General features: G+C 33.2%; 1 protein-coding gene across 2 annotated transcripts; it reads left to right on the forward strand.

The window, feature by feature from the left end:
- The first annotated feature begins 1,527 nt into the window (after nt 1–1,527).
- LOC135123600 (ankyrin-3-like) lies at nt 1,528–10,044 on the forward strand. 2 transcript variants are annotated; one of them, XM_064048391.1, is made up of 3 exons: nt 1,528–2,602; nt 3,282–8,636; nt 9,214–10,044. In XM_064048391.1, exons 1-2 carry the CDS (start codon nt 2,597–2,599, stop codon nt 8,130–8,132), a joined length of 4,857 nt encoding a protein of 1,618 aa, XP_063904461.1. In that variant the 5' UTR covers nt 1,528–2,596; the 3' UTR covers nt 8,133–8,636; nt 9,214–10,044. The 2 variants fall into 2 exon arrangements, with proteins under 2 accessions (XP_063904461.1, XP_063904462.1); XM_064048392.1 differs by lacking the exon at nt 1,528–2,602 and having other exon boundaries at nt 4,552–4,646; nt 4,702–8,636.
- Nucleotides 10,045–16,733: the final 6,689 nt, after the last annotated feature.

Here is a 16,733-nt window from a genome sequence, read left to right on the forward strand (position 1 = left end):
CTATGGAAATTATTTGGATTATAAGTCATAAATTATATACTTTCTAATTATTAGTTGTAAGGTATGTTCAAGCATAATTGCTCAATATATGTATGACCTGCCATTGTACTGTGCCATAATGCCTAATTATAACAAAGAATTTTTTTCGTTAATGTTTCTTATGATTACACTATGCAACACTAAAAAATTCACAGAAAGTTCAGATAGTGTTTGAGGTTGGGTATACTCCATATACTAAAGAAAAAAATGTTTTATACTCATATCACATCACAAAACATAGATAACGGGTGTTTTGTTTTTCGTACTTTTTGAGACACTTGATTGCATTTAATCGTAAACATATCGCTTTTATGTATCCACCCATGCTTGCAGACTTCTGTTGGTGTCTTCAGAGGGATACTGCGAGATCTGGCTACAATAGGAATGCCAATCGTTTGAAAAAAAAGACCTTTTTCAATGAAAAATGAAGTATTGTTTTATTAATTTTGTATGATTTCAAAAAATTCAATAAACACTTTTCATTTTGAAACCTGATGTGATAGGTTGGGTACCTATACTCCATATACTAAAGAAAAAAATGTTTTATACCCATATCACATCACAAAATATAGATAACGGGTGTTTTGTTTTTATTACTTTTTGGGACACTTGATTGCAGTTAATCGTAAAAATATCGCTTTTATGTATCCACCCATGCTTGCAGACTTCTGTTGGTGTCTTCAGAGGAATACTGTGAGATCTGGCTACAATAGGAATGCCAATCGTTCGAAAAAACAGACCTTTTTCAATGAAAAATGAAGTTTTGTTTTATTAATTTTGTATGATTTCAAAAAATTCAATAAACACTATTCATTTTGAAACCTGATGTGATACGATTTTTTCAAGCATAATCCTCAATTGAGTTTGAGGTAAGAAATTTTAACTACGTACTGTGCATTCTGTGAATTTTAATTTTTTTTAATTTGTTGCATAGTGTTATTTGTACCTTGTGAACCAGTCACACAGATGAACCGCAACGATCCATTGGCTCTTTTTAAATTTATAAAAATAGTAATTAGGAAAAATCGACTGAATGTTTAGTGCGAATTATTGGTTACTATGTAACAGGTCCTTTTTTTAATAATGGGAATCTAAATTCTGAGCGATACTTAAGGCCGGCCGTTGCGGGTGTGCCTAGACTTACAGAATTGTTTCCCAATTACCAAAATCCGGAGTTACCAGCACAAAATATTTGGTTTCAACAAGACGATGCTCCACCCCATTTTGGACGTCAAGTGCGACAGTACTTAAACGAAACTTTTCTTGGCAGATGAATAGGCCAAAGGGGTACTATTGAGTGGCCTGCCAGGTGACCGGATTTGACACGTATTGACTTTTTTGTGGGGTTATTCGAAGAATCGCGTTTATGTCAATAGGAAGTAAATTGACAGCATTTTGAGCATTTTTTGTAGAAAACAGAAGTTTAATTTTGGTTAATTTATTTGTTGTTTAATATTAAGTAAAATTAATAATTATTAATTTACTTAAATATTTAATGAATTCAGAAAAAAAAAGATTAATTGAAAAATGTATTAATTATATGGAAGTTCCAATAAAAAAAAATCAAGTTGACCTTGCATCCCGATAACAAATGAAGCAAAAAGAATTTTTTTGACGAATAATTAGAGCACAACTTCTTGTACACCTATACTTAATTTCAGTTGATTTGTACAATTGGTTCTCAAGATATTTAACCATGTCCATACATTACAGTGACCTGTTTATTCCGTCTACCTTGAAGTACGATATAATAAGTTCAGATTTTTCGAAAAATTTATAGAGTTTGATTATATGTTACAATAAAGGTAGGTATGTAATGTTAAAGTACAGCAAAGAAGCGTGCCTACGCGTTTGTTTTAAATTTCGTGATGACATCATCAATCAATCAAGGACACGCACTTCAATTTGAACAGATACAATGTAATAAACAGAATTGTATTCGAATTTTCGAAAAAGTGGAATGAGGCGTTTCTGATTTAATCAACAAAATCACACCAGGTCTCGTTGGTTGCAAACACGGCCCTGTGATGTTCAATCAAATATACGTACCATTGATTTAAGTTGTAAAATTTTATTATTAAGTATATATTTTCACTGATCGTATTACAGGTACCTGATTTAAAGTGAAGGCGAAAACAAATACTGACAAGCTAATTTACGGGAATTCCATTTGAGGCGCCCAGTAGTAGGAGCATTATTTGTTTATAAACGAAGAGAGTTGAAAGGGTAATCAAAGCGCGGTATCACACATTTTTTCAAACATCTTCTCTCCTCTCATTCTACCTTCCTGGCGGAATTCTGCGACTCTCAACGCGCAGTCTATTTAATATTTTTAGATGCTGGATCGCAGCTGTGTTCCACAGCCTCAATAATGTCTAACCTCTGATTCACAGCGGCACAGCCGCAGTGTTCAAGTTGCGACCTTGCGATGTAGATAATACGTCGCTGATAATAAAAATGTTGAGTTATTTCTTTCGTCATTACTTGCAAAATACATCATCCATGGCCCCTTTAGTATTCTTTCTTTGCTTTAAGTCTTCCTAAGTGCTATCGAACCATGGAGGTGAGTGACTAGTTTGTAACATATAATTTTTATGTTAATGTCAGATTTGGGTTTGTGTTTTCTTAATTTTACGTTGGAGAGGTGATTAATAAAAGTTCCATACTGAAACGGACAAACCAACGACAAAAATATTTCAAGATCATAAGTCAAATCCAAATCCAAAGCTAACTTCAGTGTGATCCAAGTTCAATTAGCATTTTTTTGTGAAACAGAGAAAAAAGCTATGTTGTTAATTATTATTATAGCCTTTATTACATTAGATCAGTGCAAGTTAGTGATAGGTCTGTGTTTATACATTTCTTTTTGTAAACTCATTACTAGTTTTAAAGTTAAGCCGCCTTAATTCAGTGTTTATTGTTATAAAGAAACAATTCATATCTAACACATTGTAATAATTTCGTATGTTTGTAATGTAATGTTAGTAAGTCAGTTGTCAATGTTGACATAAGCGCTCCCATCCCCCTTCAACGTATTGTGAAGATGTAAACTTGACAAAAAAAAATCACAAACATTAACAGTCAGGCAGTCACTCGGTAGCTAGATATATTTTGAATGAGTAAATACAAACTACATATCCACTGTAAAACTGTCAAACCTTTTTATGTTTTCGTATTTATCATCCATATCAACCCCACTAAAATTTTCACTAATAGATAATCTGCTACTGCTATTTTTTCAGACATTTAAAAAAAGATCAGGTACAACCAACAAAGGTATTGATTATGAAAATTTGAACATCGCCAACATCGGATTCAATTGGGTCCTTGATAATCAAATCGAAGATTTTTATTTATCCTCTAATGATGAAAACTATGGTGCATTTGATGATATTGTTATAAAAGTTACATCAGCAACAGGTAGCAATGTTTCTGCTATACAACTTAAACATAACGATCGAGGTACATTATCCATAAAAAAACTCAAACAAGAAAACGGAGATTTTAGCATAAAAAAATATTTCACTTCTGTTCAAAGTATAAACTGCCATGTAGATAATTTTATTTTATATACTAATCTTAAGTTCACCGTTACGAAAAATACACAATTTTGGCTTGACGGTGAAGATTTTCAAATTGGGTTGTCTCCATTTCAACCGAAAGATAAAATTTTTCAGATATCTGATAAATTAAATCATTGTTATAGGTTTCATGTTGTTGAAGATGACTATACATACGATTACTCTCCAGATATTTTAATGTACAAACACTTTTTTGAGAAATTTTGTTTGTTTGTTAATCAAGATAATCTTAAAACTCTTGAAACAAAAATTGTCGAGAAGTTTAAAAAATTATATCTCGCAAATCAAACCGAATGTGATGCATTTTTGAAAATGATATCCAGGTGGAGTCAACAGCAAGGCGAGAAACATAAACTGTGTAAAAATTGGATGCAACGTGCCATTGCACTTACGCTTTTATCTTCTCGAATTAAACCGTTGTCCTTTGGTAGTAGTGTAAATAAGAATATGAAAATTCTACGAGAGGCAATTTCTGCTTTCACGGTTACGGTGTTTGAAAATAATAGTTATCATAAAATTAAAGACTTATGGGGCGATGCTGTGACTCGGGTTAAAGATACCAAACAATTAAATAAAACGCGAGAAATGTATCACCTAAGCCCATATTATATTAAAACTCTTGACGATGTAGATTTTAATTTATTAAGCACATTATTGTGGTTGAACGGTACATGTCCAATAATTGTAACGGAGGGTGCAGTCATTCACAAAGTCATTACGTTGTGTCCAGAGGCTAAGTTTATTGTTCTTGGAGACGATGTTAATGAAAAATTTACTAATTACGACTGTTCAGTTTTTCGAAATTTATCGGACTTAAAGACATCATCCAGAGATAGTGTTCTTGAAACGTTTAATTTGTCTATTCAGGGAAAAGAAGAAGTCAGCTTAAAAAATGCATTTAGTCTTGATTATATTGATGCTATCAGAACAAGCTATTTGGTGGAAATGTTGAACGAACCATATGCTGTAGGGGGGCTGCAAGAAAATCTTCCGAACCCATACATCGAGAGGTATTTATGGAAAAATGTAGTAACTTTCAAGTATTTTGAAAAGAATGATGAAAACACTTTAACTGTCGTAGATTGCGTGCAAGAAATTGATTCATTGAAGCGAAAATTAAAGAACTGCAGAATTCATAATATCGAAGACTACCTAAATGAAAGCAATACAAGCACTGAACGGAGCGAAACAGCAGAAAGTGGTACTTCCAGAATCAGCGTTTTCATTACTACAAACGCGTGCCAAAAAATGCAGTTTGAAGCGATTTGCGACAAAAATAAAGACTTGAAAAACTACCATCACTTGAGATTTATAGATGCCGACAATTTTGAATGGATTCAAAGTAAGTGTAATGTAAGCAGTTTGGAAGAATATAAAATAACTGATTTCATTTTAACAGAAAAAGAGATGTTGTGTACAAAACTTGAGAACAATATAAATTTGATAGTGAGTAATCCCGGAATGGGAAAGTCTGAATTAATGAAAAGTTTAAAAAACACTTCTCCTCCAGAAATTTGGACCATCATGATGAACCCCACAGATATGTGTCTTTTTTCCAAATATCTTACTAGTAATAATCAATCTGCCAACTTAGAGACTTTGCAAAATTTTCTTTTATATGAAAAATACAGATGCATGGATGAAGGAGCGAAACATTTTTTGCAAGTATTTATTAAACAGAACCAAGTGTATTACATTTGGGATGCCCTGGACGAAATTCCCGCTGAATCTGTTGAAACGATTACAAGTTTGATTGTTGAGCTTTCCAAAGCAAACCACGTCCAGTGGATAACAAGTCGATTTCAACTGAAACATTTATTAGAGAATAAATTTAATGTGCTTTCCACAAATTTATGTCAATTCAGTGAACAAGAGCAAATTACTTACATTAAAAAACGTCTTGAAAACGTTGATACAACCGAAGAAGTTGACCAAATTATAAGCACAGTTCGGTCCTCATTTGTACTAGTTGAACATACAGAAATCTTGGGTATACCTTTACAAATCTTTATGCTCACAAATTTGCTTCGACAAGATATAAACAAATATTTCAAACTTCTTTGTAATATATTTATTTTGACTGATTTATACCACTATTTTGTGGAAGAAAAGATGAAGCTCTACTTTGAGAAAACCGTGGGTGGGGATTTTAAAAATTCCTTATATGAATCAGCGATAAAAATATTAGAAACTGCAATTCTCAATTACCATCAAAACTTAGCCCTTAGAACATTATTTTCTGTAGAATTCTTAAAAAAACTGAATTTCGATATTGAAAATAATGTCGAGGATTCTAAAGAAGAATTCATTTCGGTTGGTTTATTAACAAAAATAATATCTAAGCCGGCTAATTTCATTCATAACTCTTTTGCGGAATATTTCGCAGCGCTTTATTTCTCTCAAAATCAGCGGCTTTCATCTATTTTTGTAGATGTTATTTTTGAACCCAGATATGTAAATGTACGTTTTTTTTTCGATTTGCTGTTGGCAAAAGAATCACCACCTCATGTGGCAGTATTATACAAGAACATAAATTTATTGGAGAAGTATGAACATCAAATTGGCAGCGGTACAGATGCCGGTGATCGGAGTGTCTTACATGTAGCTTCTTCTTGGGGACAGAGACATCCTCGACTGGATGTTACTACAACTGCTGACGCTTACATCGTAGATGATTCAGGTGTTCCTAATGTTGAGGCTGAAAAGACGGAAGATTTAAATATCTTAAATTATTTACTAAACACCTGTGATTTATCTCAGTGCGATATGTTATTCAAAATGACGCCGTTGTTGTACGCCCGAAAAAGCAACAGTCTCGTCATAGAATTTAAGATTTTAAAACAATTGAAAAAAAAATTATTGGACCTACCTGTCGAGCATATAATAAACTTATTATATTATACAGCTGTTTGTGGATATGATGATGTAATAGACCACCTAAATTTAGAAGTATCAAATTTTAGTAGTAGACAAGATGCAGAACTATTAAAACTTGAGAAAAAGGTCTTAGATGCCAGAAATATCGTGAACAAGACTCTCCTTCACCTAGCATCTGCTAGACAATTTGAGAAAGTTGTTAAATTTTTAGTGATCCAAGGTACTAGTATAGAAGCTTCTGATACTGAGGGAGCTACAGCTCTTTACTTTGCAAGTCAAGGGGGTTACTACAAAATTGTAGAATTTTTAGTCACAGCGGGTGCAGAAATTAATCGCGAGAAAGTGAACGGTGTTACAGCTCTTTTTGTAGCTTCTCAGTATGGACACATCAAGGTTGTAGAATGTCTACTTGGGCTAGGCGCAGACCCAAACCAACAGAGAGATATTGGCGCAACACCTCTTCACGTAGCTTGTGAATTCGGACACGACGAAATTGTAGAACTTTTAGTAACATCGGGCGCAGAAATTAATCTCGCGAGGTTGGACGGTGTTACGCCTCTTTATACAGCTTCTCATTGTGGACAAATCAAGATTGTAAAACGTCTGCTTGCGTTAGGTGCAAACGTAAACCAGTCTACAGATATCGGCGCAACACCTCTTCATATAGCTTGTGAATATGGACACGAAGAGATTATTGTATATTTAGTAATGTCAGGTGCCGAGATTAATCGTGGCAGAAAGGACGGTGTTACTCCTCTTTTTACAGCTACTCAGTTTGGAGAAACGAAGATCGCGAGACGTCTTCTTGCGCTAGGAGCAGACCCAAACCAACAGAGAGATATTGGCGCAACACCTCTTCACGTAGCTTCTGAATTCGGACACGAAGAGATTATTGAATGCTTAGTAACGTCAGGTGCCGCGATTAATTGTGAGAGGTTGGACGGAATTACGCCTCTTTTTACAGCTTGTCAGTTTGGACAAACGAAGATCGCAGGACGGCTTCTTGCGCTAGGCGCAGACCCAAACCAACAAAGAGATATTGGCGCAACATCTCTTCACGTAGCCTGTGAATTCGGACACGAAGAGATTGTAAAACTTTTAGTAACATCGGGCGCAGAAATTAATCTCGCGAGGTTGGACGGTGTTACACCTCTTTATACAGCTTCTTATTGTGGACAAATCAAGGTTGTAGAATGTCTGCTTGCGTTAGGTGCAAACATAAACCAGTCTAGAGATACCGGCGCAACACCTCTTCACATAGCTTGCGAATTCGGACACGAAGAAATTATAGAAATTTTAGTTGCATCGGGTGCCGAAATTAATCGCAGCAGAGTGGACGATGTTACACCTTTTTTTGTAGCTTGTGAGTTTGGACATATTAAGGTTGTAGAACGTCTACTTGCGTTGGGTGCACATATAAATCAAGCAGACAATACAGGTGTCACACCTCTTTACATAGCTTGTGAAAAAGGATACGAAAATGTTGTAGAAATTTTAGTTGCATCAGGTGCCGATATTAATTTAGTGACATGTTTTGACCGCTCACCACTCTCAGTTGCTTTAGAAAAAAAGCATGACAAAATTGTTCAAATTTTGAAAGGATGGATTAATTCAGGTAAAATGAAGTCTAATTAATCTGTGGGTAAAAGTAAATGTAGTGTGGTTTGAAAACCGAACTGACCAAAAATAGCTCGCTGTTTGCGGTAAAATACGAAAAGCCAAAAATATTTCTGCCATGTTGTGTTATTTAATTTTTAAATTAAATTTAATTATTTTATTTGCGTTCTATGTAAAACTATTTATTTTATGTACACGAAATAACATTTGGTTTTCTATAATATTACATTTTTCTTTATATAAAAAAATATATGACCGTAATAATGTGTTACAAATTTTTCGTTAATAGAATGAAAACTAATAATAAATTGATTTTAAATTTTTAAAATAGAGGTGCATCATTATTATTCAGTTAAAAAATTTTGCTTGCCGAATTCAGTGATGTAAACAGTAGAAACATTGTTAAAACAGAGGCTAACTAAATATCATCACTTATTGCCAGTTTTTATCATTAGGTATTATTTGGGAGAAAAGTTTTTGAGACGATTTTCTGCTGATAATCTGAAGACCCAAACATATTAGGTAAGTGATTACTATAAGATATGATTTCTCTTACTAACTGGAGTTAATCAGTTTTTCACGATTTTAAATTTATTGTTAAAACTTATGAAATCTGACGTCCTAGAAGAAATAGAATCGATGTCGTTATTTCTTCATATTTAAAATTTTCGTAATTCTGAATTTTGGAGATAGTTGTAATTAAATAATGTAGATTCTAGATGCATTGTCACCTTTCACAGCTATCATTTGGATTCCTGTAATTCGTTCATTTATTTGTGCTTCCAGGTTTGCACCATGTTACTTTGTTATAACCTCACATTCGTGTAGATGTACCTAATTGCAGACCCGCAGACATACGTTTTAGCGCCAAAAGACGAATAACAAATAACTGGAGGGTTTTTTTTTTGTTATTGCTACACAAAAAGATTCAATAGGTACTTGCTTACCTAACTGTTTTTTCAATATTTAGATAACTGTTAAATTCTTTATATAACTGACAGAAAACTGGCAGTCCTTCAATATTTTTTTCTCATAATAAATTTTTCACTGACCACTTTTTTCACTTTGTTCAAAATAATTGTGGGTATTTTTTTTCCAGTGGCTATATATGGAATATTTTCGTACCACGAAGGACCAATCTGCTTACTAGTTAGCACAGATAACTATTTGTACACTTGCACATTGAGGCCACAATCATCTCATCTTTAGGGAGTTGTAACCGAAAAAATCCGTATCAAAAAATCAAAGAAGATAATACTACTGAATCAAGATGGGGAGTTGTTTTAATCCGTAATCGCTACTATTTCTTTCTCAAATTGTCGACGTATACAATTCGTTGTATAAAGAACTTTTTGTAAAAAAATGTACGATTCAGAGAAAAACAGTATTAAAACGTTTCAGTTCATGATAAGATTTGATGTAAACGAAAATAGCTTCAAGACGATTTTACCTATTTTGTGACAAAATTTGGACACTTTAATGGAATGGTACGTATGTCATTCTCTTAGGCTGTAATTGGCCCTGAGAAAATATGTACTTTGTACAAAAGAATTTCTGGAGCAAGTGGAAGGCTATTGCTCTATTAACTTTATCCTTATTTTTGTCAACGACTACATTTGATGAAAATTTAAGAAACAACGCTAACAATTTGTTTCTTGATACCTACTCGAATTGAGTGATTTAATTATTTGTGTCTAGGCTGACGTAGCCTGTAGGTGAAATCGTCGCCACATTATTCTCATTCTTAATAGGTTGATGAAGTGTTTCCTGTTTTCTTTCCATAAATCATAACTGGATTCTAACTGTTTGGTGTATTTTATAGTAAGTAAAATGTAATTGGTGCCATAATTTAAGACAAATTAGTTTAAAGAGTTTCATGTATTTCATTCGTTGAAATATTAAGTACCTGCTACTACTAAAATATAAACAATATGTTGAAATCTTAATTTACAATAAAGTTTTATTCGTACCTCGTGGGCTTTAAATCGAATTAATTGAAATATTTTAAGTAAGTATTATTCCTACATTAACAATATACCATAGGGTATAAAATATAAGTGTTAATTTCCATCCATACAACAACAGCGGTTCCTAAATTATCCTTTTTCATTTTCGTCCACGCTAGAGACCCTAGATATACTTTGGAAAAGAGTTGTGACACGGACATTTTCTGTCTCTATCTTTATTACATGACGGCATTGATTAAATACATATAGATAGACCCATGCTATTGTTTGGAGCGAACAGGCCAACGGCCGGCGAACAAGAGATGGCGCACCAACAGTCGGCCGTCAAACGCCGGCGAAAAGCTTGGACACCAATCGCGCGCGTAGATAACCCAAATCACAGCAACAATACATTTAATAAAGCTACCACTCGACAGAGGGCGACGAAAACAATGTGTAAAAATCTCTTAGTAACCATTTATATAATTTGCAACGTTGCCAGATGAGCCTAGCACAACTTTGCCGTTATTTCTAGTCGATTAGATTTTATTTCGTTTAAAAGTTTCTGGTGAATAAATGGAATTATTATAATGAATAAACAATACAAACAAATTATTACTTGTTATTTTAAATACTTGTTAGTGTTGATGAAAACATAAATGGTAATTAAAGTTATTCTAAATACGGTCCGGTCCGGTAGCTCAAATTTTACAGTACGAGTGATATGTTTCAGGACGAGTAGGTAGCCGAGTCTTTAATTTCGAAACGAGTACTGCGAAAAGAGTTACCGGACGTATGTTGTTATCTATTTTATTTCATACTGTCAACATACTTTTTTATTCGATAAAATTATTATTATTTTGAGAAAAAATCCAAATCGAGTCACTTTTTCTGACATCGTTAGCAACCGCTCTTTGGTAAATGTTTTAATTTGTTTATTCGTGCAAATCAGCATCATATGTTTAAACACATAGTACTTATAACACTTTACAGGACTTATTGTTTTGTATAATTCGACTCGATGGACGAATGTTTTGTGCAATCCGTCTCGAAGGACCAATGTTTGTGCAACTCGGCTCGTCCTACCAGTATTTTTTGTAATCTGGTTGATACGACAAAGTGATACCGAATTGTACTTTGATATTGCTCCAATGACTTTTGTTTTATTGCGTGCGAGATAATAGACAGCGTTCGGTTTCGATGTTTAATACAGGACGGTTACAGAAATACTAAATTTACATTTGTATTTACAATAACAGGTAAAGCAAAAGAGACCCAAAAGGGTCAGTGGCCGCTTCCGGAAATGGAACACTTGTCCTTTTTGGCTCAATTTTATCGGACTTGTCCGTTTTTTTGATTTTACCGGAATAGTTCGATCCAGTAAAACGTCAAACTTGACATAGTATAAAGTAAAATAAATAAATTTTATTCAATTTTGACATGTAAACAAACGTTTATTTTGCCGTCAGTAGGCCACTAAAGCTTTGGTTTATCCGGTAGCACCATAAAATTTTTAAACCGCTAGCGAAATAAAATTTTTATTTTGCTGTTTTAAAACCATGGTTACCATTTCTGTAATTTCTCCAATGTCTTGCTGCTCTTTCCATCTAAGGAACTTTTGATACACTTTCTGATTTGCTCTTTTTTGGGAGCAAGTTTTGCCGTTGGAATCTTGCATGATTTTGCAATTTTTCGATAATTTTAGTTTGTTTAAAATAAACAAACACCGTCGCCAGAGTCACATACTACACACACACACCTGATATTGTAACCTAAATTCTACGCATATAAAACTTTTATTTGGTCGCTGTCAATTCTGACGTTTCTCGAATGTGAACTTTGAATCACCAATTTTTTCACAATTTGGGACTTGGGGTTGTCAAAATTGAATAAAAGTTTGTATTACACTCGCGGTTAAAATGAATGTGTAACTCGTGGTCTTAAGGCGCTCGCGGCATACGCCGCTCTCGCCTTAAACTGGCCGCTCATTAAACATTCACTTTAACCGCTTATATAATAAATAACTATTATGATGTAAATACAATTAAGTATATCGATAATTCACTACTGAAAATTTATTGAAATATAATTTGTGTTAAAAAAGATTTTTGTGGTTTTATGGTTTATTAACATAATTTACTTATTTGAAATTAAATATTTTTAATACATAGCACAAGTTCTTGATATTCTTTATTTTTATTCCAAGTAATAATTGTGTTTCCTTTAGTTTTAATCAAGAAAATTTTTCGGTTATTATCTAACATACTTTTGTACATTAAGAAACTCCATTCCACGTCACAGGACGTTACAGGACAATATTTAAATAAATAAAGAAGTCGTTTTATGTGTTTTAAAATTCACTCTGATTTCCGGACTTTAGACTTTTTGGTGTTTCACTTCGGCACAAGAACTAGTCGTATCTCAAAGAAAACAAACAGTGGAATATAGCGTATTGTACCAATATTTCATAGTAAAAATGTCTAAATTTTTTTATGAAGAGACAGACTGTTCTAGGAAACTTTACTAAATCTTTTCATTTACGAGCTTTTGAAAGACCGCCGGTCTCACTGATACTTCTTACTTGGCTCCTACGAATGAAGCGAAAAGTGCACAGATTGAAAATATAGTAAATGGGGTAGTATGTATGCGTGATATGTCGTTAGACATTAAGTATTTTGCAAATAAAATTTATTTCATGGAAAACAGAAACAATAAAAAACATATCTGTACAAGTTTGGAATCGATATGGCCAGTTGTTTAGAATATGCAAATATGCTTTTGTTCGTATTTACAATTATTACGAAACAGGTTATCAAATAATCTATTTTCACATGGCGAGACTTTCAAGCGGCCGAAGAATTAAAAACCATAAATTTTCATTGAAGAAACAAACTCTTCCAAGAAAATTACCAAATCTTTTAGTTCCATTGATACCTACCTACCGAAAACGTTGCCAGATGAGCCTAACACAAATTTGCGGATATTTCTCGTCAACCAGATATTATTTCATTTAGAAGTTTCTGGTAAATAAATGGGATTATTGTAATGAACACATAAAACAAATAAATTGTGATTATTATTTGTTGTTTTAATCCATTAGACGCTTATAGGCTTATAAGCATACTTTTCTTGAAAAATCGGTATTAAATTCAGTGAAACATCTTTGTGCCTTAATTCCTATTGGTAAACTGGGATTTTGAATAGAGGTCGCAGGAAAATTTTGTATGGTTTTATGGTTTATTTACATAATTTTCTTATTTACAATGAATGTTTTTGATATATAATACAAGTTCTTGATATTATTTATTTTAATTACATTTAATAAACCATAAAACCACAAAAATCTTTTTTTAACACAAATTATATTTCAATAAATTTTCAGTAGCGAATTATCGATACACTTAATTGTATTTACATCATAAAATTTATTTATTTTACTTCATACTATGTCAAGTTTGACGTTTTACTGGATCGAACTATTCCGGTAAAATCAAAAAAACGGACAAGTCCGATAAAATTGAGCCAAAAACACGGAGGTAGAAGAGACACTCTTCTACCTCCGTGGCCAAAAAGGACAAGTTTTCCAATTCCGGAAGCGGCCACTGACCCTTTTGGGTCTCTTTTGCTTTACCTGTTATTGTAAATACAAATGTAAATTTAGTACTTCTGTAACCGTCCTGTATTAAACATCGAAACCGAACGCTGTCTATTATCTCGCACGCAAGAAAACAAAGGTCCTTGGAGCAATATCAAAGTGCAATTCGGTATCACATTGTCGTATCAACCAGATTACAAAAAATACTGGTAGGACGAACCGAGTTGCACAAACATTGGTCCTTCGAGACGGATTGCACAAAACATTCGTCCATCGAGTCGGATTATACAAAACAATAAGTCCTGTAAAGTGTTATAAGTACTATGTGTTTAAACATATGATGCTGATTTGCACGAATAAACAAATTAAAACATTTACCAAAGAGCGGTTGCTAACGATGTCAGAAAAAGTGACTCGATTTGGATTTTTTCTCAAAATAATAATAATTTTATCGAATAAAAAAGTATGTTGACAGTATGAAATAAAATAGATAACAACATACGTCCGGTAACTCTTTTCGCAGTACTCGTTTCGAAATTAAAGACTCGGCTACCTACTCGTCCTGAAACATATCACTCGTACTGTAAAATTTGAGCTACCGGACCGGACCGTATTTAGAATAACTTTAATTACCATTTATGTTTTCATCAACACTAACAAGTATTTAAAATAACAAGTAATAATTTGTTTGTATTGTTTATTCATTATAATAATTTCATTTATTCACCAGAAACTTTTAAACGAAATAAAATCTAATCGACTAGAAATAACGGCAAAGTTGTGCTAGGCTCATCTGGCAACGTTGCAAATTATATAAATGGTTACTAAGAGATTTTTACACATTGTTTTCGTCGCCCTCTGTCGAGTGGTAGCTTTATTAAATGTATTGTTGCTGTGATTTGGGTTATCTACGCGCGCGATTGGTGTCCAAGCTTTTCGCCGGCGTTTGACGGCCGACTGTTGGTGCGCCATCTCTTGTTCGCCGGCCGTTGGCCTGTTCGCTCCAAACAATAGCATGGGTCTATCTATATGTATTTAATCAATGATGACGGTCAGTTATGAAATAGCTATAGTGATTGCTGTCTTTATCTAATTTAGTGATTTAGTTGCAAAAACTTCAAAAGAAATTTATAGGTTAAGTTACATTTTCAAGCAGTGGCGTAGTGCTCCAAATAGTTTCTTTGAAATTTTGTTAACAGTACTGAGACTGACAGTACCTTATATTTAAGAACATGTGTTATGCGGTTAAGTACTTCTTACAATTTGCAACCGGCATCGCTGATAAAACAGAAAAATACAGAATACCTAATCATACTGATTTACACTTTATAAGATTATATCACAATTTGCAGTTAAGTTTAAACACCATTCTGTACTTAGGTACTATCGTTGTTCCCAGCTAAGATTGTCAGTATCTAATGGTTTTGCTTCTGGTCAAAACAACATTTTGTAATTTAACGAACGGCACCGTGGTAAGAAATTTGAAACATGTCTAGTAGGTTCTCTATCTACTACTCTATCATAAACAGTGGTTTTACAACGTCCTCACATTTCCATCATGAATATTTGCTCTGATATGTAGAATAATCTCAGTAGAAATATATAGATTCATGTACCTCTATATTAAATAAAACTTACAAGTTAAAATTTGTTACATCTTTTAATTAAAATAACAATGAAAAAAAAATACAAAAACAAGCATGGTCATCGAATTTCTGTAACTCGAAATAATTAAGAAATGTTCCACAAACAATTAATGAAATTGCCGAAGAATACATGAGGTTGGATTGAACATTTTTAGACAAAGGTGGAGCGTTAGCAGCAAAATCAACATTCCTACTTTTGTTATTTGGGTTAACTATTGAATTTTGGAACTGCGTTTTTGTACTTTTGATTTTAATTTCTTTTGCAATTCTAGATAATGTGTCTCCGTGTGTGGAATTCCCAGTAAAATGATAACATACGATTTGCTTCCATCGTAAGCTTACACCTCCTAACATAAAAAACAAAACATAGGTAGCGACTTCATTTAAATTTGTTAATGTTGTTTCCCAAAAGTAATGAGGAACGTCGACAGTATTCTTTACCTGGATTGATTGCTGCTTCGCCTAAAAATAAACAATAATCTCTTTCCTAATCGTTAAAATTTTGAATTTTGATTGTTAAATAGGTAAAAATTTCATGTAAAATTCCTGGTAAAAACGGTATGTGCTGAATTCTACGGCATAGAGTTCCACTTTGAAGGTAACGGAAAATTTATATTCAAAAGATATAGTTATGTCCTGATGTTCCACAGACAAATTTTTGTTTTAATGGCTTCTTCTATTGTTTTATTGTTCCAGCGTTTTGGTAGTTTACATTTCACACTTCAATTTTGAATTTGCTTTTCGTTGAGAATCCCTTTTATAGTTCTGTTTTATGCATCGTCCTTATTTTTGTAATTTATTACTTGCCCTTCTAAACTTGAAATTTTTGCTTTCAAAACATTAATTTCTTTTTCAGCACCCCGCGTTATTTTTTCTTGCAACTTTTTTTCATTTGCAGTTTTTTGATGAAGTTGTCTTTTTCGAAAATAGTCTGCTGAACTTCATCAATAACATTTTTTTTTTGCCAAGAACCGGTCATTTTGACGTAAATTCAGCCACATTATAAATTGTTGGAATTGCGTTCTCACATATTTTGCATTCACTTGAAATATAAAATTCTCTTTTTTGAAGTGAACCTGTTGACCAAGGATTAGATGGAAAATACAATTTCGGACAACAACCTCGCAAATGTAAGCCCTTTTGCCAATTTTTCAAGATGGATATTGCATCTGTTCTTTCCATTTGTTAAGTAATACCTTGTTTTCGGGGCCTTTAAACAATGAGAAACCATTTGCTTCTGTATTTCTACAGTTTCGTACACAACAGACGACGACTATTCTCTTCCAGGTCTATGTACTAAATGACAATTACAAACTGTCAAAACATGACTCAAAAAAGGCATCCGTAGCCAGCATAGTAAAATAAAATTTACCATTAATTTTGACGTTTCGTGTCACAACTCTTTTCCAAAGTATATCTAGCGTCTCTAGTC

The sequence above is a fragment of the Zophobas morio genome, unplaced genomic scaffold (assembly GCF_036711695.1).
Source record: "Zophobas morio isolate AGI-343-1 ecotype UQ-CSIRO unplaced genomic scaffold, CSIRO_AGI_Zmor_V1 ptg000006l, whole genome shotgun sequence".
Classification (NCBI taxonomy): domain Eukaryota; kingdom Metazoa; phylum Arthropoda; class Insecta; order Coleoptera; family Tenebrionidae; genus Zophobas; species Zophobas morio.